Source organism: Musa acuminata, chromosome BXJ2-6 (assembly GCF_036884655.1).
Source record: "Musa acuminata AAA Group cultivar baxijiao chromosome BXJ2-6, Cavendish_Baxijiao_AAA, whole genome shotgun sequence".
NCBI classification, from domain to species: domain Eukaryota; kingdom Viridiplantae; phylum Streptophyta; class Magnoliopsida; order Zingiberales; family Musaceae; genus Musa; species Musa acuminata.
Genome location: NC_088343.1, coordinates 41,215,360 through 41,233,686, shown reverse-complemented (window position 1 = coordinate 41,233,686; position 18,327 = coordinate 41,215,360). Strand labels below are relative to the sequence as shown.

General features: G+C 35.2%; 2 protein-coding genes across 2 annotated transcripts; one reads left to right on the top strand and one right to left on the bottom strand.

The window, feature by feature from the left end:
* Positions 1 to 2,291: 2,291 nt before the first annotated feature.
* LOC103989497 (mitochondrial uncoupling protein 3) lies at positions 2,292 to 9,544 on the top strand. The gene is made up of 2 exons (XM_009408358.3): positions 2,292 to 2,739; positions 8,667 to 9,544. The coding sequence occupies exons 1-2, from the start codon at positions 2,347 to 2,349 to the stop codon at positions 9,204 to 9,206; spliced, it is 933 nt and encodes a 310-aa protein (XP_009406633.2). The 5' UTR covers positions 2,292 to 2,346; the 3' UTR covers positions 9,207 to 9,544.
* A 2,645-nt stretch (positions 9,545 to 12,189) lies between these two features.
* LOC135615632 (galactoside 2-alpha-L-fucosyltransferase-like) lies at positions 12,190 to 18,130 on the bottom strand. Its single transcript, XM_065114429.1, has 3 exons — positions 17,952 to 18,130; positions 17,589 to 17,849; positions 12,190 to 14,014 (listed from the first exon to the last, which is right to left on the bottom strand). The coding sequence occupies exons 2-3, from the start codon at positions 17,797 to 17,799 to the stop codon at positions 12,558 to 12,560; spliced, it is 1,668 nt and encodes a 555-aa protein (XP_064970501.1). The 5' UTR covers positions 17,800 to 17,849; positions 17,952 to 18,130; the 3' UTR covers positions 12,190 to 12,557.
* Positions 18,131 to 18,327: the final 197 nt, after the last annotated feature.

Here is an 18,327-nt window from a genome sequence, read left to right as displayed (position 1 = left end):
TAATCAATATCCATCCACCCTAAATGAAGGAGAACCCTCTCCTTTCATATCTTATAGTTATCACCACTAAGTTCGGGAATATCACATCGAATATCAGAGAAATTAACAGTTTGAGAAACTGCATAAAATCAAACATGCTTATATCAAAATTTGAAGCTTAATAGACTAAATTACATGTTTTACCAATGTGAAACATGCCAAAAATATGAATCTCATGACATAAAAATTGCCTGTAGGCTAAATTCTTAATTCAAATAGATTCATATGGTCTTTATGATAAAACTATCAAATTATATTTCAATTCATAATCCCTGTGGGTAAATTATGAAAATAATCTGATATTTTATCCTGATTAATTATATTAAATATAATAAAAGATCATGTGGGATAACAATTATTATACGAAATATAATCAATCACAATATGATGTCTAATTACTTATGTGATCCTTATTTTAACTTTATATATAATTTTAATTAATTAAGGATGCTGTGGCTAATTCTTAATTAATTAAGATTATATGGATCACTAGACATTTTAAACATAAAACAATTTGCTCATAAACATAATTTAATATAACTAAATATGCATACATAATATGAGCATTTTACCGACTAAAAATATTGAAAATGATATTTCCTCATAATTTTCAACAAAATATATCAACAAGTTTCCAAGAAGAAACCAAAATCAAATCATTTTCATGGCATAAAAATAAAAACTTTTTCATATCAAAGCAGAGGTCATTCGGCTCTGATACCAAATGTTAGATATTACTTAAACCAACTTGTGTTTCTAAATCATTGTAATAGAAACACAATAAAACTAATGCGAAAACGAAATAGCGTACCTCCAGCTATTGTCGTCAAGAATTTCTGCAAAGGTTTCTTCTTGAACTTTGGTTCTTCTCGGCTCAGAACTCTCGCTTTAGATGGTGTAGGAAAGCCTTTCGCTTCAAAGAGATGATTGAACCAAGGGACCAAAATCCTCATGTATATATAGATGTTCTCCCATCAAGAACATTTATCATTCAAATTTGTAACGTTTGGATCATAATGAAGAACTTAATGATATTAAATATTTAATTTAATAATAACGGTTTCATGCATAAAGAGTAAGAAACTGAAATCATTTAAACCATAATAAATAAAGAAATTCATGATAATGAATTATGAAGTTACGTTATTATTAAATAAGTTATTTAATAATAACCATTACAGGTTATACGACAGCAACTCATATGATTTGCTTGTTAAGCCATGCAATTTCCACCGGCAAGAGCTACAAACATTTAAGTTAAGATGTTCTATAGATAGATGACTTGCCAGCATCACTCTTGGTTAACCATGGCCTCATCTTGTTTTTCCTTTTAAGTTGGTCCAATCGCTATTTAGCTGAACTTTTTCCATTCATGGTGGATATCAATATGCAAATAGTAGATTTTATTTTTTTCCACCGGGTGATGATGGGATTTGATATTAAGATTTTTACATGAATAGTCCTGTTTGATGAACTAATTTAGCTGATATTATGAGATTTTGAATCTTGGTAAATTGGTATGATTTATCATCATCAAATCAATATTTTATATATAAATATACTAAATAAAAATTTAAATCTTGAATCAGAATATGGTATTATACGTTTATTAGTTAAATTAGTTTGATATATTTAAAAATTTATCAAATGAGATATTGATTCCTCAATCTTTAATTATTGGATTTGATGGTATATCACTCACTATATTACTGTTTGAAGTGTAGCTTAGTATTTAATGGTGTATCACTCCATCTTATGATAGGGTTAATTATAGGTACTTAGTTATTTTTAATATTTTATTTTTTATATTTAAACAAATAAATTAAGAATTTTCTATTTATAAAATAAAATATTTAATTTTATTTTATTTTTGTCAACGAGATTAGATGTTTTACTTTTTAAATATAGGATCTTAAATTAATTTTTAAAAATATAAAAAAATTAAGATACTAAATATAATTAATTAAAAAATAATGTGTAATTAATCCTTTGATTGATATATCACCCTCCTCTCCAAAACCTATTATATCTCGGCCAGCGTATGAAAATTCTCGATACATGAGTTTACAAGTAAGCTAATATTTTAGTAAAGATTGATTTCAGATTAATTATACCATAAATCTTCTCTTCATCAGAAGTCGCACCATACAAACCATCAATTACTGGTTTCAATCAGAACTTAAATTGATCCAGTCAGATAAAATTACAGTCGGCATTCGTGCTTTTGAATTTGCGTGTTCGCCCTTTTAATTTTTAATTCAGTCCTTCCCCTTCTCTAGCCGGGCCTTTCTCGACTCGCCAAGAAAAATGGGCGGGGGCCGAAGAGAAGCGGCGTTGGAGCTCCGAACAGCCTCCAAGATCGGCCTGGCCTCTCTCTCGGCGGCGGTGGCGGAGACTGCGACCTTCCCCATAGACATCCTAAAGACACGGCTTCAGCTCTGCGGCGAGTCCTCTCGGCCCCCGTCCCGCACCCGCCCGCTCGCCGCCGCCGGTGGGAACTCCCTCCGCGTTGCAGCTGAGATCTGGAGGAAGGGCGGCGTATTGGGTTTCTACAGCGGCCTCTCTCCTGCCGTCCTCCGCCACCTGTTCTACACCCCCATACGGATCGTCAGCTACGAGCACCTCCGCGTTGCCGCGGTGCCGGACGGTTCGCTCCTTGGGAAAGCCCTCGCCGGAGGCGTCTCTGGCGTCATCGCCCAGGTGACATCCGAGGTCCCGTTTTCGCTGAATACGATTGATTCTTGTGCGTTGCAAATTTTGGAGATGTGCCTTCTACACTGTTTTCTTGATTCTTATTTTCTTGCAAATGGTAATTGCAGAAAAAAAAAATCGAATGTTGATCTGTCATTGCTGCTGCTAAAGGTGAATTTCTCTCTTATTGCACCCGTAGTCAACTTCTGAGAGAGATTACAAGTAGCATGTACGACTTCCGTCTTGATCATTTTGATATAAGATCAGTATAAATGAGGTAGTCGATTGGGTAAAAGGACCTCTACGCTACATACAAGTCTTAGTTCAGTTGATCTTAAACAGTTCTCTTCAGAAGGCAAGTGTGTTTTTGGGAAAATCAAACTAGTGATATATCTCAAGATAACTAAATTTTAATGCATTGGATAAGAAAGGTATATTTAATGAGTCTATTCATGCAGCCACATAATGCACGGTACAGGTAGGATTTATGAGGAGAGGATGAGTAAAAATACTATGAAATCATATCAGTTACATGTTTAGGTCAAAAGATGATCAGATAGTCCAAACAACCAAGGTGAACATGTCAACCTGAAATGTTACTTTCCTTATAAACTTACGTTGGATTTTTTACATAGAGGCAGACCTCCAACTTTTTTATATTCATCTTTTTGGTTGTCACACTTCAGGTGCAAATTTGCTGTTGTAGTATTTTCTAAGACTTTCAAATTTTGGTTCTCAGTAAGTTATCCTCGAGGGTTCAAATTTTCACTAAATATAATTCTTTTTAATTCTGGATACAACCTAACAGATATACGAGAACTGCAGTGCTGTTGGAAGCGCATCATGTTAAAGCTATGATAATGATATGACTGCAAGTTAGAGTTGATGACATATTCAAGTTTGAGAATCATATTCAATGGTGGTAAAACATTATGAATTGATAAAAAAATAATTAAAAAAAGACTATTTTCATGATTAAGATAGTTGAATATATGAGTAACATGCAAAGTATATCTACATTAATGGAGATCATGCACATCTAGGCATATATTGGACTGGGATGCAAGTGTATCCTATGCAATTAGATGAATACCAAGAGAATTGGTGTCTTTCTACTATAAGAATATTTTATTATTTTGTTCGACCTTATGAAGGATAGATCCAGGCATCCAAATGACTGCTTAAAGTATGTAAAGGCATCAAATTAAGGGCAATCATGGCTCCAAGGTATCTAGAGATGACAAATCTTCCCTAATACCATGCCAAGAACATATATGATATTTATAATGTCTACTAACATATTTGGGAAAAAGAATTTTAGAATTTTTCAAACTTATACATTGATTAGTAAGACATTCACAACTTTGTAAAAACTTGAGCATATTTTGAAAAAAAATTATAGTGGCATGAATGCTTGACATGATACGTTAGCATACACAATATGTCAATTTGGGATTGTTTCTGAAACAAAATGGACTTATCAACCAATTAGCACAACTCTGGTTATGCAATTAAGATTTGAGAGCAGATCACCCTGCTTTATTCCCCTTCAACCCTTGAAGCAGTTTGAATAATTACCATTGATGTTATCTGTCCAATGAATTTATTAGGAAATTCCTCAGTTTGAGAACTTTGGTGATAATATGTCAGGATAGCAAGCCTTTTCCAAATCAACTTTAACCATACCATAGTTAAATTTTCCTTTAGAATTGCATAAGGAGTAGGCTACCTTTTGGACAATAAATTTTTTTTCATGACTATCTCTTCCTGGGTGAAGGTTGATTGTTTGTGTGAAATCAAGTAGTGTAAGTGAGCTTGTCCAATCAATTAAAACCTTTGCAAGAATATAGTTATGCACATTACATATAGAAACAAGCCTCTAGTGTTTAACCTCAACATGATTTTTAATTATGGGAATAAAGATCATAAATGTCTTAGCCCAATCCTTAGGAATCCTAGAAGTCTCATAGAAACAATTAAATGCATGTTATAAAGGAAGAGATAATATTCCGGTATTTTTTTTATAGAATTCAATTGTAAATCTATTTGGCACAGGAGTTTTATTCCCAGATAGAAGACAACACTAAGATAGAAGATAGAAGGATTACTTAGAGAATTAGCATCCTCATTATCGAAACCCCTAAGATTTGGTTAGTAGTGATTTCTAGAATGAGCGACAATAGGTTCAGACCACAAATTTTTGTAGAATTGGGTAAAGGCATTCATTATCTCTTTAGTTTCTGTATGAATTATCACATAATATTTATAATAAAATTCCTATGCCTTTTGGCTTGTAGTGACCAAATTGTGGTAAATCTCAAGTTTCTGTCCCCTTTATTGATCCAACAATATTTATTTTTAACTCATCACTTGAGGTTTAATTGTTTTCGAAAGAGTCATGCTATGATTGTACATACTACTAAGTCCAATTTCCTCCCCATTAGATGAATTGTTGATGCCATTCTTAGCTTCCAAAGAGGCAATATTATTCTAGAGGATAGAGGGAGTATATTCTGACCTTCTACAATTCCAACGGGAAAGAATAACCTTAATGAGGCTATGATTTTTAGAAAAAGACTGGAGCAGAGCACCCTTAGTAGAATTTGCATGCCACACAAATCCCACATTCTCGGGTGTCTTAGGATAGTCCAAAAATTTTGAAATCTGAATAATTGGAATGAATATCCTTTTGGTTTGTGATATTGAAACCTGAGTTTTCTGTAGTTTAATCACTGCCAAACTCGAGATACAAGATATCCCTTCTCTGATTTCCTACTGGCACCTATACAATTCCAACTAAACAGGTTTCTTTTTCTACCATATGGTCAGTGATAAGATCATTCCATCCCTGGGGATATGAAGGATTGACATGAGACCTTTTGTAGTAGTGAAGGGTTTCTTAATCTTAGCTGTTCTATCTTGAGCATAATTGTAACCACCTTTAGACTGCTGCGAACTTGGTTCCTTGTAGCTCGAGCCTTTTGGGTATTATAGTTCCCAAGGATCCTCTTATTATCCTATCCATTTCCTTTCTACGCTCTTCCTCATTATTCCTTATATTGGACTTTGGAATCTTCACCAAGACTTCTTCAATAGACCCTCATCCAAGGGAAAGTGTAAATCATAAAAAAATCCACAATTCACTCTTTATTTCTTGTAATTATATATGTATACCATATTAATCATATATAATATACACAATCCATTTTTTCTTTTATTTTTATTTGTTTATGGGTTATTTTATTCTCTTGAATGAGCTTCACTCTAAGCAGCTTTTAATTGATGAGCATAAATAACTGAATCTCAAAAGAAAGCACAGGATATAGGAGTTCCACTTCCAATTATAACATTTTAATTTTTCATAGGTGAATATACCAGTTTATCGTACTAGCTAATTCCACAGGATTTGAAGAATCTGTAGGTACTAATTAATCTTTATAAGTTGAATTGATGCACCAAAACTCGTTTGATCGCACTTCAGATCAAGATCATACCAATGCTGATATTGTGAAGTGATGGAAGATTTATATCTTCATCCCTGGATCAGCTGGTATCACTTTGAATCAACTTGGGTTAGCCAATCTGTTGATTCAACTGATCCTCATCCTTGCAATTGGGTTGAGAAGTACAGAGGAGGAGAGAATCGGGAGAGGAGAAAAGAGTGAAAGAGGAGAAAAAAAAAAGAGGGAAGTTCTGGAGTTGTGAGCTCATTGTCTTGAGCTCTCCTAACTGGATTTTCCTTCCACTTTCCAAGATGCTCTTCTTTCCATCACAGGGAAGAAAGAGCTCGTAAGTCAAGGCCATTGTGAAATAGAGATTAGGATAAGTAGGGTTATTGTTCCTTTCACATTTCACTTTTGAATACTGTTCATAGCAGCTATCTCTCTGATAATATATGCCTTAACTATTCCTTTGGGTGCCAAATTATTTAATGGTTTCATTGTACTGAGAGATCAATACGAGGAGAGAATCTTGATCCTTGAGGAAATTATGTAGGTAAAGTACTCAAATGGACCATTTACACATGTAGCACAGAGTTCATAGTGTGTAAAGGAAAAAGTAAATAAATGATGAAATAATACATGCACTGTTTTGAACTTTATAATTATTATATTTTGAAAATAATAATTACAAGACTTTTGATACATAGCTCATAACTTAAAAATTTTTAAACTGTGTTAGATTCAAAATATTCAAGTTAGACATGGACAATTAATTAAGTATATAAATTTCTGTTTCAAGATATAAAACAAGCTATTTGAAATTAGATCATAGAAGGATTAGCACAGATACATATGAATTCTAAAATTTGTATTAATTATAACTTTTTAAACGTTTAAGCTAGATTGTAAAAGAATTTTCAACACTAAACTGACAAACAATAAAGTTAAACATAGAGTTAGCTAAAACTTTAGATTTTGACTAAGAAACAACAAATTGCAGCTTACTTACATCATGAACATGACTATGAAATTCTTTATTGACAAATTGTATTAATCTTTAGAACAAATTAAGAATAGGTTATATTATATCATGGGCAAATTCCATTAGAAAGCTCTAAGTTTTAGCATGATCTGTTTCTTCTCTAAAAATTTCAACAAACCGATCCTAAATTTTCTAAAACTTCAAATTTGCTGTAGCTTTTGAAAAAGCAATCATTTGGAGAACTAAGTTATTGTTATCTACTATCTGAAACCTTCAGTTTTATATGCTGATTCTTCTTTCTTCCTCTTCACCTTCACTTCCTCCCCCTTGCACACCTCCATTACTGCCTCTTTGGCTTCTCATCATCTCCACTAGTGTTGTAGCTACTCCCTGCCTAGCACCAAGAGCCCAGCATCACAGTCTTGTTGTCCATCACCAAAATCCCATCATTTATAAATAGTAGTTTCAGTTCAAGGGCATTGGGCCCACTGAACTCTGACCACCATCGTCACCCGCAACTGTTCAACCATCTCTGCCCACAGATGCTATCTTCCTAAACTTGCATTCACAAAAACATAGTGTTTATGAAATATAGTATAACAATCAGTGCTAGGTGATTGGTATTTCCGATATGCTAAAGAACACTGGATCTGAATGCCAAAAGAAGTATTTTGACATACACTGCACTAAAGTTGAGATGAGATTTTTATGTTTAGCAAAGAAAATTGAGACATTTCTCAAACCCTGAAATAAACAAAGAAGAAGAAAGATCAATTTCTTTAACTACTCTGATAGAACTAAAATAAGTAGAATAAAGCATTTAAGGAAGAAAACATAAGAGGATTTTAGATTCTTCATCATTCTTTGTTCTTCTATTGAATTACATCTCCTTAATAGAAATCATATTCATTTTTGATGAAACACTAAATTGCATATCATCTTCATTATTTGATAACATCTTTTTACTGAATATCAGTTATGTATTGTTTAGTTAGATAAAAAAAGTAAAATTACCTTCTTGTCCTTCTCACTGATCTTTTCTATTAGATCCCGAACATCCAATTTCTAATTTTCACCTTGTCAAATGTGTCTTCTGTTGCACCCCTACATGTAGCAAACTGAAGTCAGCATAGCTGTATAAATTGGAATGTTTTGACTTTCTTTTGAATGCATAATACTTGTGTGCTGATGTCTTGAAAATATAGTCATAATAGCAAAAGTGTAACACCTCAATTAGTCCCACATCAGAAGTGGACAAGATTAAGATTGACTTATAAAGGTTTGATGAATATATTACTATCAATTTCAGCTTAAGTATTTTGATCAATGATTTAGGCCAAACGAAATTGATAGGCCACTTAGCCTATTAGGCCCGAGTTGTGATGTTTGGTATCAGAGCAAAGCTTAGACTTGCATAAGTCGGTTATATATTTGAGATCATAAATTAGCATGATTCTACATGTTCCATTGTGATTGTTGAATGTATTGACTTTGACATCTTCAAAATGCAGATTTTGGCAAGCCCTGCTGATCTTATAAAGGTAAGAATGCAAGCAGATGGCCATCTTTTAAGCACTGCTAACCAGCCCAGGTATGCTGGACTATTTGATGCTTTCAGGAAAATAATCCAGAAAGAAGGCTTTCCAGGCCTTTGGAGGGGGGTGTTTCCTAATGCTCAAAGAGCGTTTTTGGTCAATATGGGTGAATTGACATGTTACGATCAGGCAAAGCATTTTATTATTCGACAAGGGATATGTCAAGATAATACTTATGCTCATACATTGGCATCAGTGGCATCTGGACTTTGTTCGACTGCTCTAAGCTGTCCAGCTGATGTGGTAAAAACTAGAATGATGAATCAGACTTCTGGCAGAGATGCAGATGTATACAGAAATTCTGTTGATTGCTTGTGCAAGACTGTGAAATTTGAAGGCTTGAGGGCATTGTGGAAAGGTTTCTTCCCAACCTGGGCAAGGCTAGGGCCTTGGCAATTTGTTTTTTGGGTTTCTTATGAGAAGTTGCGGCGAGTCTCTGGTCTTTCGTCTTTCTGATAAATTTCTTATCATCACAGCTTGACAAAGAGGCAAGGGAAGTCTACCAATCATTTAATTCAGATTCAAAGGGGGAAAAGTTTAATTATCTTTACTATACCTTCATTTAAGTTCAAACCATTTTGCCCGTTGCCTTATGCATAGGCTTTATGGAATTGGTGTGCAGGTAGACTGAAATTTTATTTATGCCTTGTGATGGCTTATTCAATGAGAGGAATTAATGCGATATGCAGCTTTGAGATTTAATAATAGTTTTGATGTAGGAATATGACTTCTTTCCACCTTTGACTTTCATAACTAGTAGACAGAAAGTAGTATGAACTGTATTATGCTTCTTATGTGTTATTGTTCTTCTGCTTTTCTCAAACAAATTAGAAGGCTAATACTAAGAATTGAACACTATAAAAGGAGATCATCATGAGAACTCCACAAATGTTCATTCATTAAATTCTCTTGCCTCTCCAGCAATTCCATCAGCATTTATGATGCTTGGTCTGCCCTTTAAATGAAAGAGTCTCTTCATTCATATCCAAACAATTTTTGCTAGATTACAATGTAGAAATGAGTAACTGCCTCATCGGAATGTAAAAGACATAATTGGTTCAAGCCAATGTTCTTTTTGATAAAATTATCTTTTGTAATGCTTAAAAGTTCTACAATAAAAAAATATTGAAAGTTATCAAGGACAGGATTGTATCATGATATAAAGGTCGGTATAAGTGAAATGTATCAGTGGATCGGTATGTGGATCACAGGTGATATATATTAAAAGGCTTTATAACGTTTGATAACGGGTGATATATACATATAAGTTGATGATCAAATTTTGATTGTTACTAATAGATGACTCGTAGATGTCCCTTTGCAACGATCAAATTCATTAGAAAGGGGTTTAAATCTTTTTCTTCCCCTTTTACCCCCTTTTATTTTCTTAAACTCTTATACTATCTTAATTTCTTCCTCACTTATTTCTTTCTCTTATTCTCGCATATGTAGATGAAGCTGATTAACATCTAAGTTAGAAAGAACTCTCTAATAAAAAATTATAGATAACTTCTTAATCATATTCAATAACTTGATCGGTCCTAAGACATGGGATAGTAATTCCTCGATCGATGATGATAATGACTCTAAGGAGTTTATAGTCTCATCTACACAATTTGAGAGTGGTGCATAGACTAAGGAATAATATTTTATGTATACTATCTAAGATTCAACTCATAAAGCTCCACGTGATACTTGGTCATTCTTCTTTAAGCGACAATACAATGATAGTTGGTCATTATTCTCCAAGCAATGGTACAATGATTAATTTTATGATACGAAATAATAAATCAATGACGAAAATAGAAGCTTCAATATTCTCCATGCTCTACATCATTAGATATAACAATCGTACTTGCCTTGAGAGCCACCTCGAACATGTGTAGTTTATGACGATTAAACTATAATCATCACCACATTGATCCACTAATAAGATATAGTATATTAGTATATTATATCGTAAGATCAATTTCAATCCGACAAACATATATATATATATATATATATATATATATATATATATATATATATATATATATATATATATATATATATATATATATATATATATATATATATATATATATATATATATATATATATATATATATATATATATAATCGAGAACCCCGATCTACTGTCCATAAGTCATATCGATCTTTTTAGTAGTAAAACCAAATATATTCATCGATCGATTACTTGATTTATTTGGATCTTAAAGTATTAATTATTTAACAAAAAATCTAACAATTCAAATCATTTGTTTGTATATAATTCAATATTATTCGGAATCTTCCATAAAGCTACTTCTCAAAACTCAAAATAAAAAATATGTGTCACTATTTTTTTATAATTTAGATTATTTTATTTAAAATTATACTAAATTTATATTCTTAACTTAAAATTATACATTTTTAGAGCTATTTTTTAATTTTTTTTGTACCATGAGTACATCCCATCATATCATACTTTAGTATGGAATGGTACGATTCAGACTGACAAGATGAACGTTGACTAAAGTTTTTAACGTTGTTAAGACTGAAATTTTATGGTCACTTCACTAGAGCTATAAAAACACAAGAAAAAAAATGACTGTAAACATGCCATGAGAATGTCTCCAGATTTTACGAACTACTTCAGTAGATAGGGATTTTTGAAGAAACAACTAGAAATTTATTTTAATCAGCAAGGAGGTCACCAATCAAAGATTTTAACGTTTCACCCGTCAACCTTTATTTTTCCTTCCCCTAATTGTACATTACGAAAATTAGCTTCATCATCTAATTTCTTATTAAATTTATGAATATATACATTTACGTGTAAGTGTTTTAATGAAACGATTGTCGGAAGCAGTTGGCAGTCAAGAAGCTTAATAAATCATAATTTGACAATAAATCTTGTTGAGGAAAAATATAGTTGATGTCCCTACTAACTTGATTTGACCCTACTCCTTTGATGAAAAAATCATGCTCTCGAGATGTTACTTGAAGATCAAAGTTGAGAGAGACTTCTCGAATTGATCCCTTTGACACTCAACTTAGTTTAAGCCTTTTTCTCCATGCTTGTGTGACAGACGATGATTGATCGATTATCTTTATGTTAACATCTTGCAAAACAAAATTATGCTCGTCTTATAAGAAATTATAAATAAAGATCTAAAAACGCTCATCTTATAAGAAATTATAAATAAAGATCTAAAAACGCTCATCTTATAAGAAATTATAAATAAAGATCTAAAAACGCTCATCTTATAAGAAATTATAAATAAAGATCTAGAAACTTCTATTTTAACTAGGAAAAAATATCCATGTCATATGATTTTCTTGTTGCTATTAAATTAGTAGATGAAGATAGACAAGCTCTTGTTGCTATTACATTAGTAGATGAAGATAGACAAGCTTATATATTAAATGCTGCACACAAACAAAGATAACATTATTAGTAATATGGATGACAGTTATGTTAGTTAATGACACATTTTTCCTGGAAAGTAAAATTTCACTACCAATAATATACAAAGCTGTAGAATCTAGGATAAACCAAACAACTCTTAGCTTCAAAATGATTTCTAGACATTCAGAAACAAATATAATCCTCTATTATGTCTCCTCCATGAAAACAGGAAGTCTTGTACTGGAGAAACAGCAGCAATGGTAATCCTTGAGAATCTTTGATGTATAGTCTTCAACTCAGGATTGAACTTGTAGGTCAAGGGGAATCAAGCTGCATGAAATTGTCAAGTGTTCACTGTATGTTTCTTATAGACCATGCAGTAGTAATTTTGTGTATCGCAGCTACATCATTTCCTAATAAAACAGTTTGATGCCATTAGGAAAGTCTTCGCAGTGCCTCAGATATGAGGCTACCGATCCTATTGCAACTTTCCCTCTTGTGTTGCAATCATGAGATGGAGGAAAGTGGAAGCAGGGCTCCATTGTCATGGAATGGAGACAAACATTCTTGTTATTGGGTCTTGAGAGAATCCATGGCCTCAAACCACCAAGGCCTTGTGCCACATACCCAAAGGTAGAGAACTTGCTAGTAATCAAAGCATCACTCAAGCTTAGGAGATAAATCTCTGCAAAAGCCTTCATGTTGTGACTAAGCTTCTCCGTGTGCTGCTGCTCTTCATGGCTTGGTTGATAGACGCTGATTACCTCTCCAGTAGTTGTCGCATGCTCATAGTACATGTCTCTTAGCCTCTCAAAGTAACGACTGCTTAAACTGGTCACAAGAACAGCTTTTGGCTTCACTCCAGAGATAGTTGGCAGAACAGGATCTTTCAGATCAATGTTGGGCAACAATCTCTCAGTCAGTGCACAATTGATGATATAACTAGAGTGGCTATCTAGATCAACCTGCCCAAATGTTCTGATCTGCATTCCTAACCTTTCCTTTGCATCTGCCAGATAAGCTTCATAATACCTTGTTATGTAGCCCCAGACTGTGTTTGATGGATGGAAAAGATAACGTCCCAAATGATGGAAGACGGTGGTTCTCTCTGGGAAGAGGAGACTTAGTTCCTTCTCAAACTGAGGAATGAGAAACAAAGCAGGTACAAAATACTGGTTTGATCTTAACAGCAGCCAAGGGAACTTTTGAAGCAGTAGTTGGCCCTCTTTGCAGTAGAACATCTTATCAAAGTCATCATTAGCATGTATTAGGTGGAGATATAGATATGCTGGCAATGGCCCTGAAATATTTCGAGAATTCATGTCATTCCTAAGCACCTTTCTTTTCAGCAAATCTCCATATCTATTAGGATCTTTATCGAAACTATAGACCCATTTAATGTTCCTGATAGGGAAATCTGATGGAAGAACCCAAGTGGTCTCAGGAAATGGTTCACAGAAGAGATCACTCATGTCTTCAGGAAGGTAGAGCAATAAGACCTTGTTGTTGAGGAGGGCATAGAGGAACGCTGAGGTAATACTAATGATCCGGTTGCCTAAGCCATCGGATGGTATCCATACGACATAGTTGCACTCCATTGGCCCCATGCTGTGATTGGACTTCAACTGTTCTATGGTCTTGTTGTAGAGCTGAGTGTTTGGGCCACATTTTTTGTGGAGAACTTCATAGCTTCGGAGCTTCTCTACAAGATAACTCGAAGGAGTGTGGTTCGATGATTTTCGAAACAATGCAGACTGGTAGCGGCTCAGGCAAGAAGCTTCATCAAATGCAGTGAAGAGCAAACCTCCAAGTAACTTGTCTTTTGGTGGCTCAATAGTTGAAGAACTAACAGAACAGCTACTGTTGGAGACTGAATGTTGAACACAAATACAATAAGAAGACACTCACTTTAGTTGATGGGTTTAAGTTCAGTCACCGACTAGAAAGCAATCGGAATTAACAAAAAACATAACACTGAGTTCATTTATCTGAAAAAGAATGAAGAGAATCACAAAAGTTCGTCTAATAGTCTGTCAACATATATACACTAATACATATAAGCAACAATGTTGTATTGTCTTCCTTTTCTGATTTTGTTAGTATAAAAAGTCCTTTGAACCTTACATAAATCTTACATGAATCCTATGAATCACATCATAAACTATTTTTTGTTCTTTTTCCTTCACAAGTAATGGCAAGTTTACAATCAATTTGCTATAACAGCAATGAAAGATTTCTCTCTTGTTTTAACAAAAATCTCACCTCCTTCCTCACCTCATCAAAACTCTAATATCACTCCTTAACTAACCTTACAACCTAGTTATCTTTGTTAAGATCCATCTGAACCAAAAAGAAAATTATACATACATATATATATATATATATATATATATATATATATATATATATATATATATATATATATATATATATATATATATATATATATATCAGACATGGAAAGCACCCAACTTGTTGGAAGTAGCAAATAAAATGATTGGTTGGCATGTGTTCCATCATTCACAGGTCATTACTAGGAAAAATAAAATTATACTTTGAATTAACATTAACCCAATCTGATTGCTTTATGACCTGATATGGCTAGAAAATATATGATTTCCTATGTATTATTAGGACAGAAATGTAGATACCATGCTAGCATGGTGATATGGATGATAGCCATTGAGATCTGGATCAGATCCACCACAAGTGTACATGCCATCGCCAAAGAAAATATAAAGAGTTATATATCACATGCAGATTTTACTGTATATGTAAGGATTTTTTTTCCTTTGGAGTCGGCTACTGAGCTAGGGACCTAATTAAATCTAAACTTAATCAGTAATATTAATGTTATATTATGGGTTGGGCAAGTGTCAATCCTACACATCATCCCCAAGAGACGTTAGGTGCTGGTCTAAATGTTGACCTCATCTAGAAGGTCCATTGTCAAAACCAATTAACAATATTTGCCTTGTCAAGAAGGTAAACAAGAAATGTGTGCTTGCATAGACTTGGACTTATTCTATCCAAGAGAATAGTGCTGGCCTCATGATTCAGTGATTGTTTAGGCAACTTCAGGACAGCACTATCCTCATGATTTAATGATTGTTTAGGCAACTTAGGACATGCATTGAGGAGTTTGATGGACATGTTCTTCAAATACAAGCACATCTACCCAAACAATGAGAAGAGACCTCATTCACACTGAGAATGGCCTTGTATTGCTTCAAGGTCATGCCTTCTAATCTAAAAATGTTAGATCTTACTAAATGCACATCAATAGAAACTTCAGGCACCAACTTGTAATCTAAAAAATGTTAGATCTTACTAAATGCACATCGATAAAAACTTCAGTCACCAACTTGGTAGTAACGGAAGGTCATAGATATAACTTTTGAAATTCTTTGGCTTCATAGGGCACCCACAATAAAGGGCGAAGCTAGAACACAAGGTTCCCCCCATATGGGGCATGAGGAGGATCAATGTACTCAGTTTTACATCTATATTTCTAGGACTTGAACTATAATCTCTTAGCTCATAAAGGAACCCTAATGTTGTACCAAAGGGGCACCCACCATGGAAAATTAAAAAAAATGTGTTATTTAAGGCTCTGAAGACCATGAGAGATGCAGAAAGGTTGACTTGCAAAGTTCAGTCCTTAGTTAACTATTCCTTTTGTAATTTAAGGTGGTAGGAACCATCAATAATTTGGCCTTGACAGAAGAGTATGAGTAGGCATTTGACCACCTAAAGTAGAAATATAGTGATGCCACTCGTTCTCACTAGTAATCTTGCTCCAGAAACTTTTGTTATGGTTAAGCTGAGCTGTGATGGGTTAAGCTGACTGTGATGGTTCTGTGGGAGGGGACCAAGTAGGGGGGTGTTGGTTTTCATTCTTCATAACGATGTTGCTGATCCATTTTTTGCCAGATGCAAGTTTGTAGATCGGGAGGAGGTGTTATACTGTGAAGCGATGGCCATGCTGGTGGGATTGCAAGCTGTGTTCTCAGAGGGGTTTTGTCATGTGCATGAAGAATCTGATTCCGAGATTCTTCTTCGTGTGCTTCTTTGCAAGTTCCCTATTCCTCGGGCCATTTGAAATGTTGTACATAGTATTTGGGCCTTTTTTGATCTTTTTGATGTATATAATCTCTCCTGTGTGTATAGGAAGAAAAATGAGGTGGTCAATTGGCTGGCCAGGTGCTAGAGACATGAGGTCCATAGACTTTTGGAGAGAGGCGTGCCCCTCTCGGTTGAACTTTTTGATACGCTCCAATGCTAGGATGAGTGCTTTTTGTACCATTTTGATTTAGTTAACCAGATTTGATTCAGGCAACTAAAAGAAAATCTTGCTCCAGAAACTTTGATACTCACCATGCTTGTATTGTCTTTGTACTGAGATGTCTGACTCAAAGTCTAGTCGACTAATGAATTAGGCCGTGGTCCTTACAGGTCGTTTTGGAGCTTCAATTTGCTATGAAAGCCCAGACGTTTGTAGAGTGCATCTAAGAATGATCGTCCAAATGGGAGCAAGTTTCATGGAACAGGTAAGAAAATAAGATCGGATACTGCATGTATAGGAGGCATCACAATGGATACAGATTACGATCCTCTTTTAAGCCAAATTAGATGGTAACACTATACCATATTATTTTTCAATTCGAAACTTGTTCACCTTTCTTGGTAACCCTCATGGCTTAACATACTGGACCGAGCTAGAATTTCACCTATCAAGTATAGGTCCAAGTTAATCAGATCTTCACTCATCACAGTCATTTCCTTTCAATCCACTTTAAATCTGATTCAAATTTTCATATTGAAACAATGGTTCATAGATTCAGAACCACTTTGGGGTAATGCTCTCTCTCACAGACTCAAGACGAGCATAGATCAATCAAGTCAATCACGTTCACTCATGACAATATTCAAAAGCGACCAAATCCACCAAACCATTCAATTGGGTGAACAGAGGTGCGAGCCCTGCACCACCGACCACTGATTGGCTGCCAACTCAGATATTTTGCTGAACCATGTCCTATTCGAGACAGCCGAGCCACACCTACAGTGAACACACCACATAAGGAGGCCAATAATGGCAACGCAGCTATTACCCACCGACCTTTGAAATGCCAACCATTTCCCATCCCCCATCCCCGGTTACGCTCTCCATTCTTCGCTTTCTTCCCGGTGATCAAGACCTAATAGATGCGATCCCAAATCATGAACTTATAGAAAGTCTTTCAACTCAAGGCGTCATCTAAGGCTTCGATTTCAAGCTTATCCCTAAACGGGAATCAGCAATCAAAACTACACTTATCCAAGAACAGCGATTAAGCCAATCGTTCTTGGAACCTATGCTTATCATGAAAAAGGAGATGGGAACTCCAAACCCGTGGAGATCGCGCAAAAGGATCTAAAAGAGGAGGAAGGGGAGGAGTCACCTTCTTGTGATGCTGCTGCCGCTGCGTGATTTTTGAGCAGCAAATCGACTGAGAGACTGCGATGGGCTCCGGAGAGCACCGTGGCGAGCAGGACGAGCGTGCACAAGGCAGGCACCACAATGAGCCCCCCACTTCTAGACCCAGCGGTCTTCGTCTCGGGTGGCTTCGTGCCCGACGGCGTCTGCTGCATTCCAATCTGCTTCTTCTCCATCACTGCATCTCCCTCTCTCGCTCACACGCAGATGCACTCTTCCTCTCTCTCTTTTCAGCAGAAGCAGAATGAGATACTTAAACAATGGCCCCCGAGAAACAAGAAAGCAAAAACTACAGCATTGTTCAAAAAATGTTAGATAGCAGTCTCACTCAGGCTATGAAATCTCGCGATCTACTTCACTCTTTCACACAAAGAAACATGTTAAATATGATCGCATCTCGGTGTAATGTTGCCAGTTTCATAATGGCTGGCTCGGGGACTGCAGTCTCGTGTCCTTTTTCTTCAATAATGCATAGTTCTGTGAGTGAGAGCACAGTTGTCGGATTTGATGGGGGGCGGTGCCATGCGAGCAGCAAAAAAGGGTCGCAATCTCTCCGCCGCTCAGGTCATCACGGCCAGAAGATGACAAGTTGCGTTAGGCTGCCAATAACAGCGCTCGGATCTGCCCATTTTGGAAACCGGCGTCGGGTGTCGGTGGTTAGGCGTCGGGTTTGGGTCGGATTCAACTCAATGTACCGAACCCGG

What these genes read in the sequence shown, in the direction of transcription:
- LOC103989497 (XM_009408358.3), top strand. Translation starts at nt 2,347, where the DNA reads ATGGGCGGGGGCCGAAGAGAAGCGGCGTTGGAGCTCCGAACAGCCTCC. An exon ending in TCTCTGGCGTCATCGCCCAG is followed by an intron (nt 2,740 to 8,666) that starts GTGACATCCGAG and finishes TTCAAAATGCAG; the next exon opens with ATTTTGGCAAGCCCTGCTGA.
- LOC135615632 (XM_065114429.1), bottom strand. Translation starts at nt 17,799, where the DNA reads ATGGAGAAGAAGCAGATTGGAATGCAGCAGACGCCGTCGGGCACGAAG. An exon ending in GGCAGCAGCATCACAAGAAG is followed by an intron (nt 14,015 to 17,588) that starts GTGACTCCTCCC and finishes TTCAACATTCAG; the next exon opens with TCTCCAACAGTAGCTGTTCT.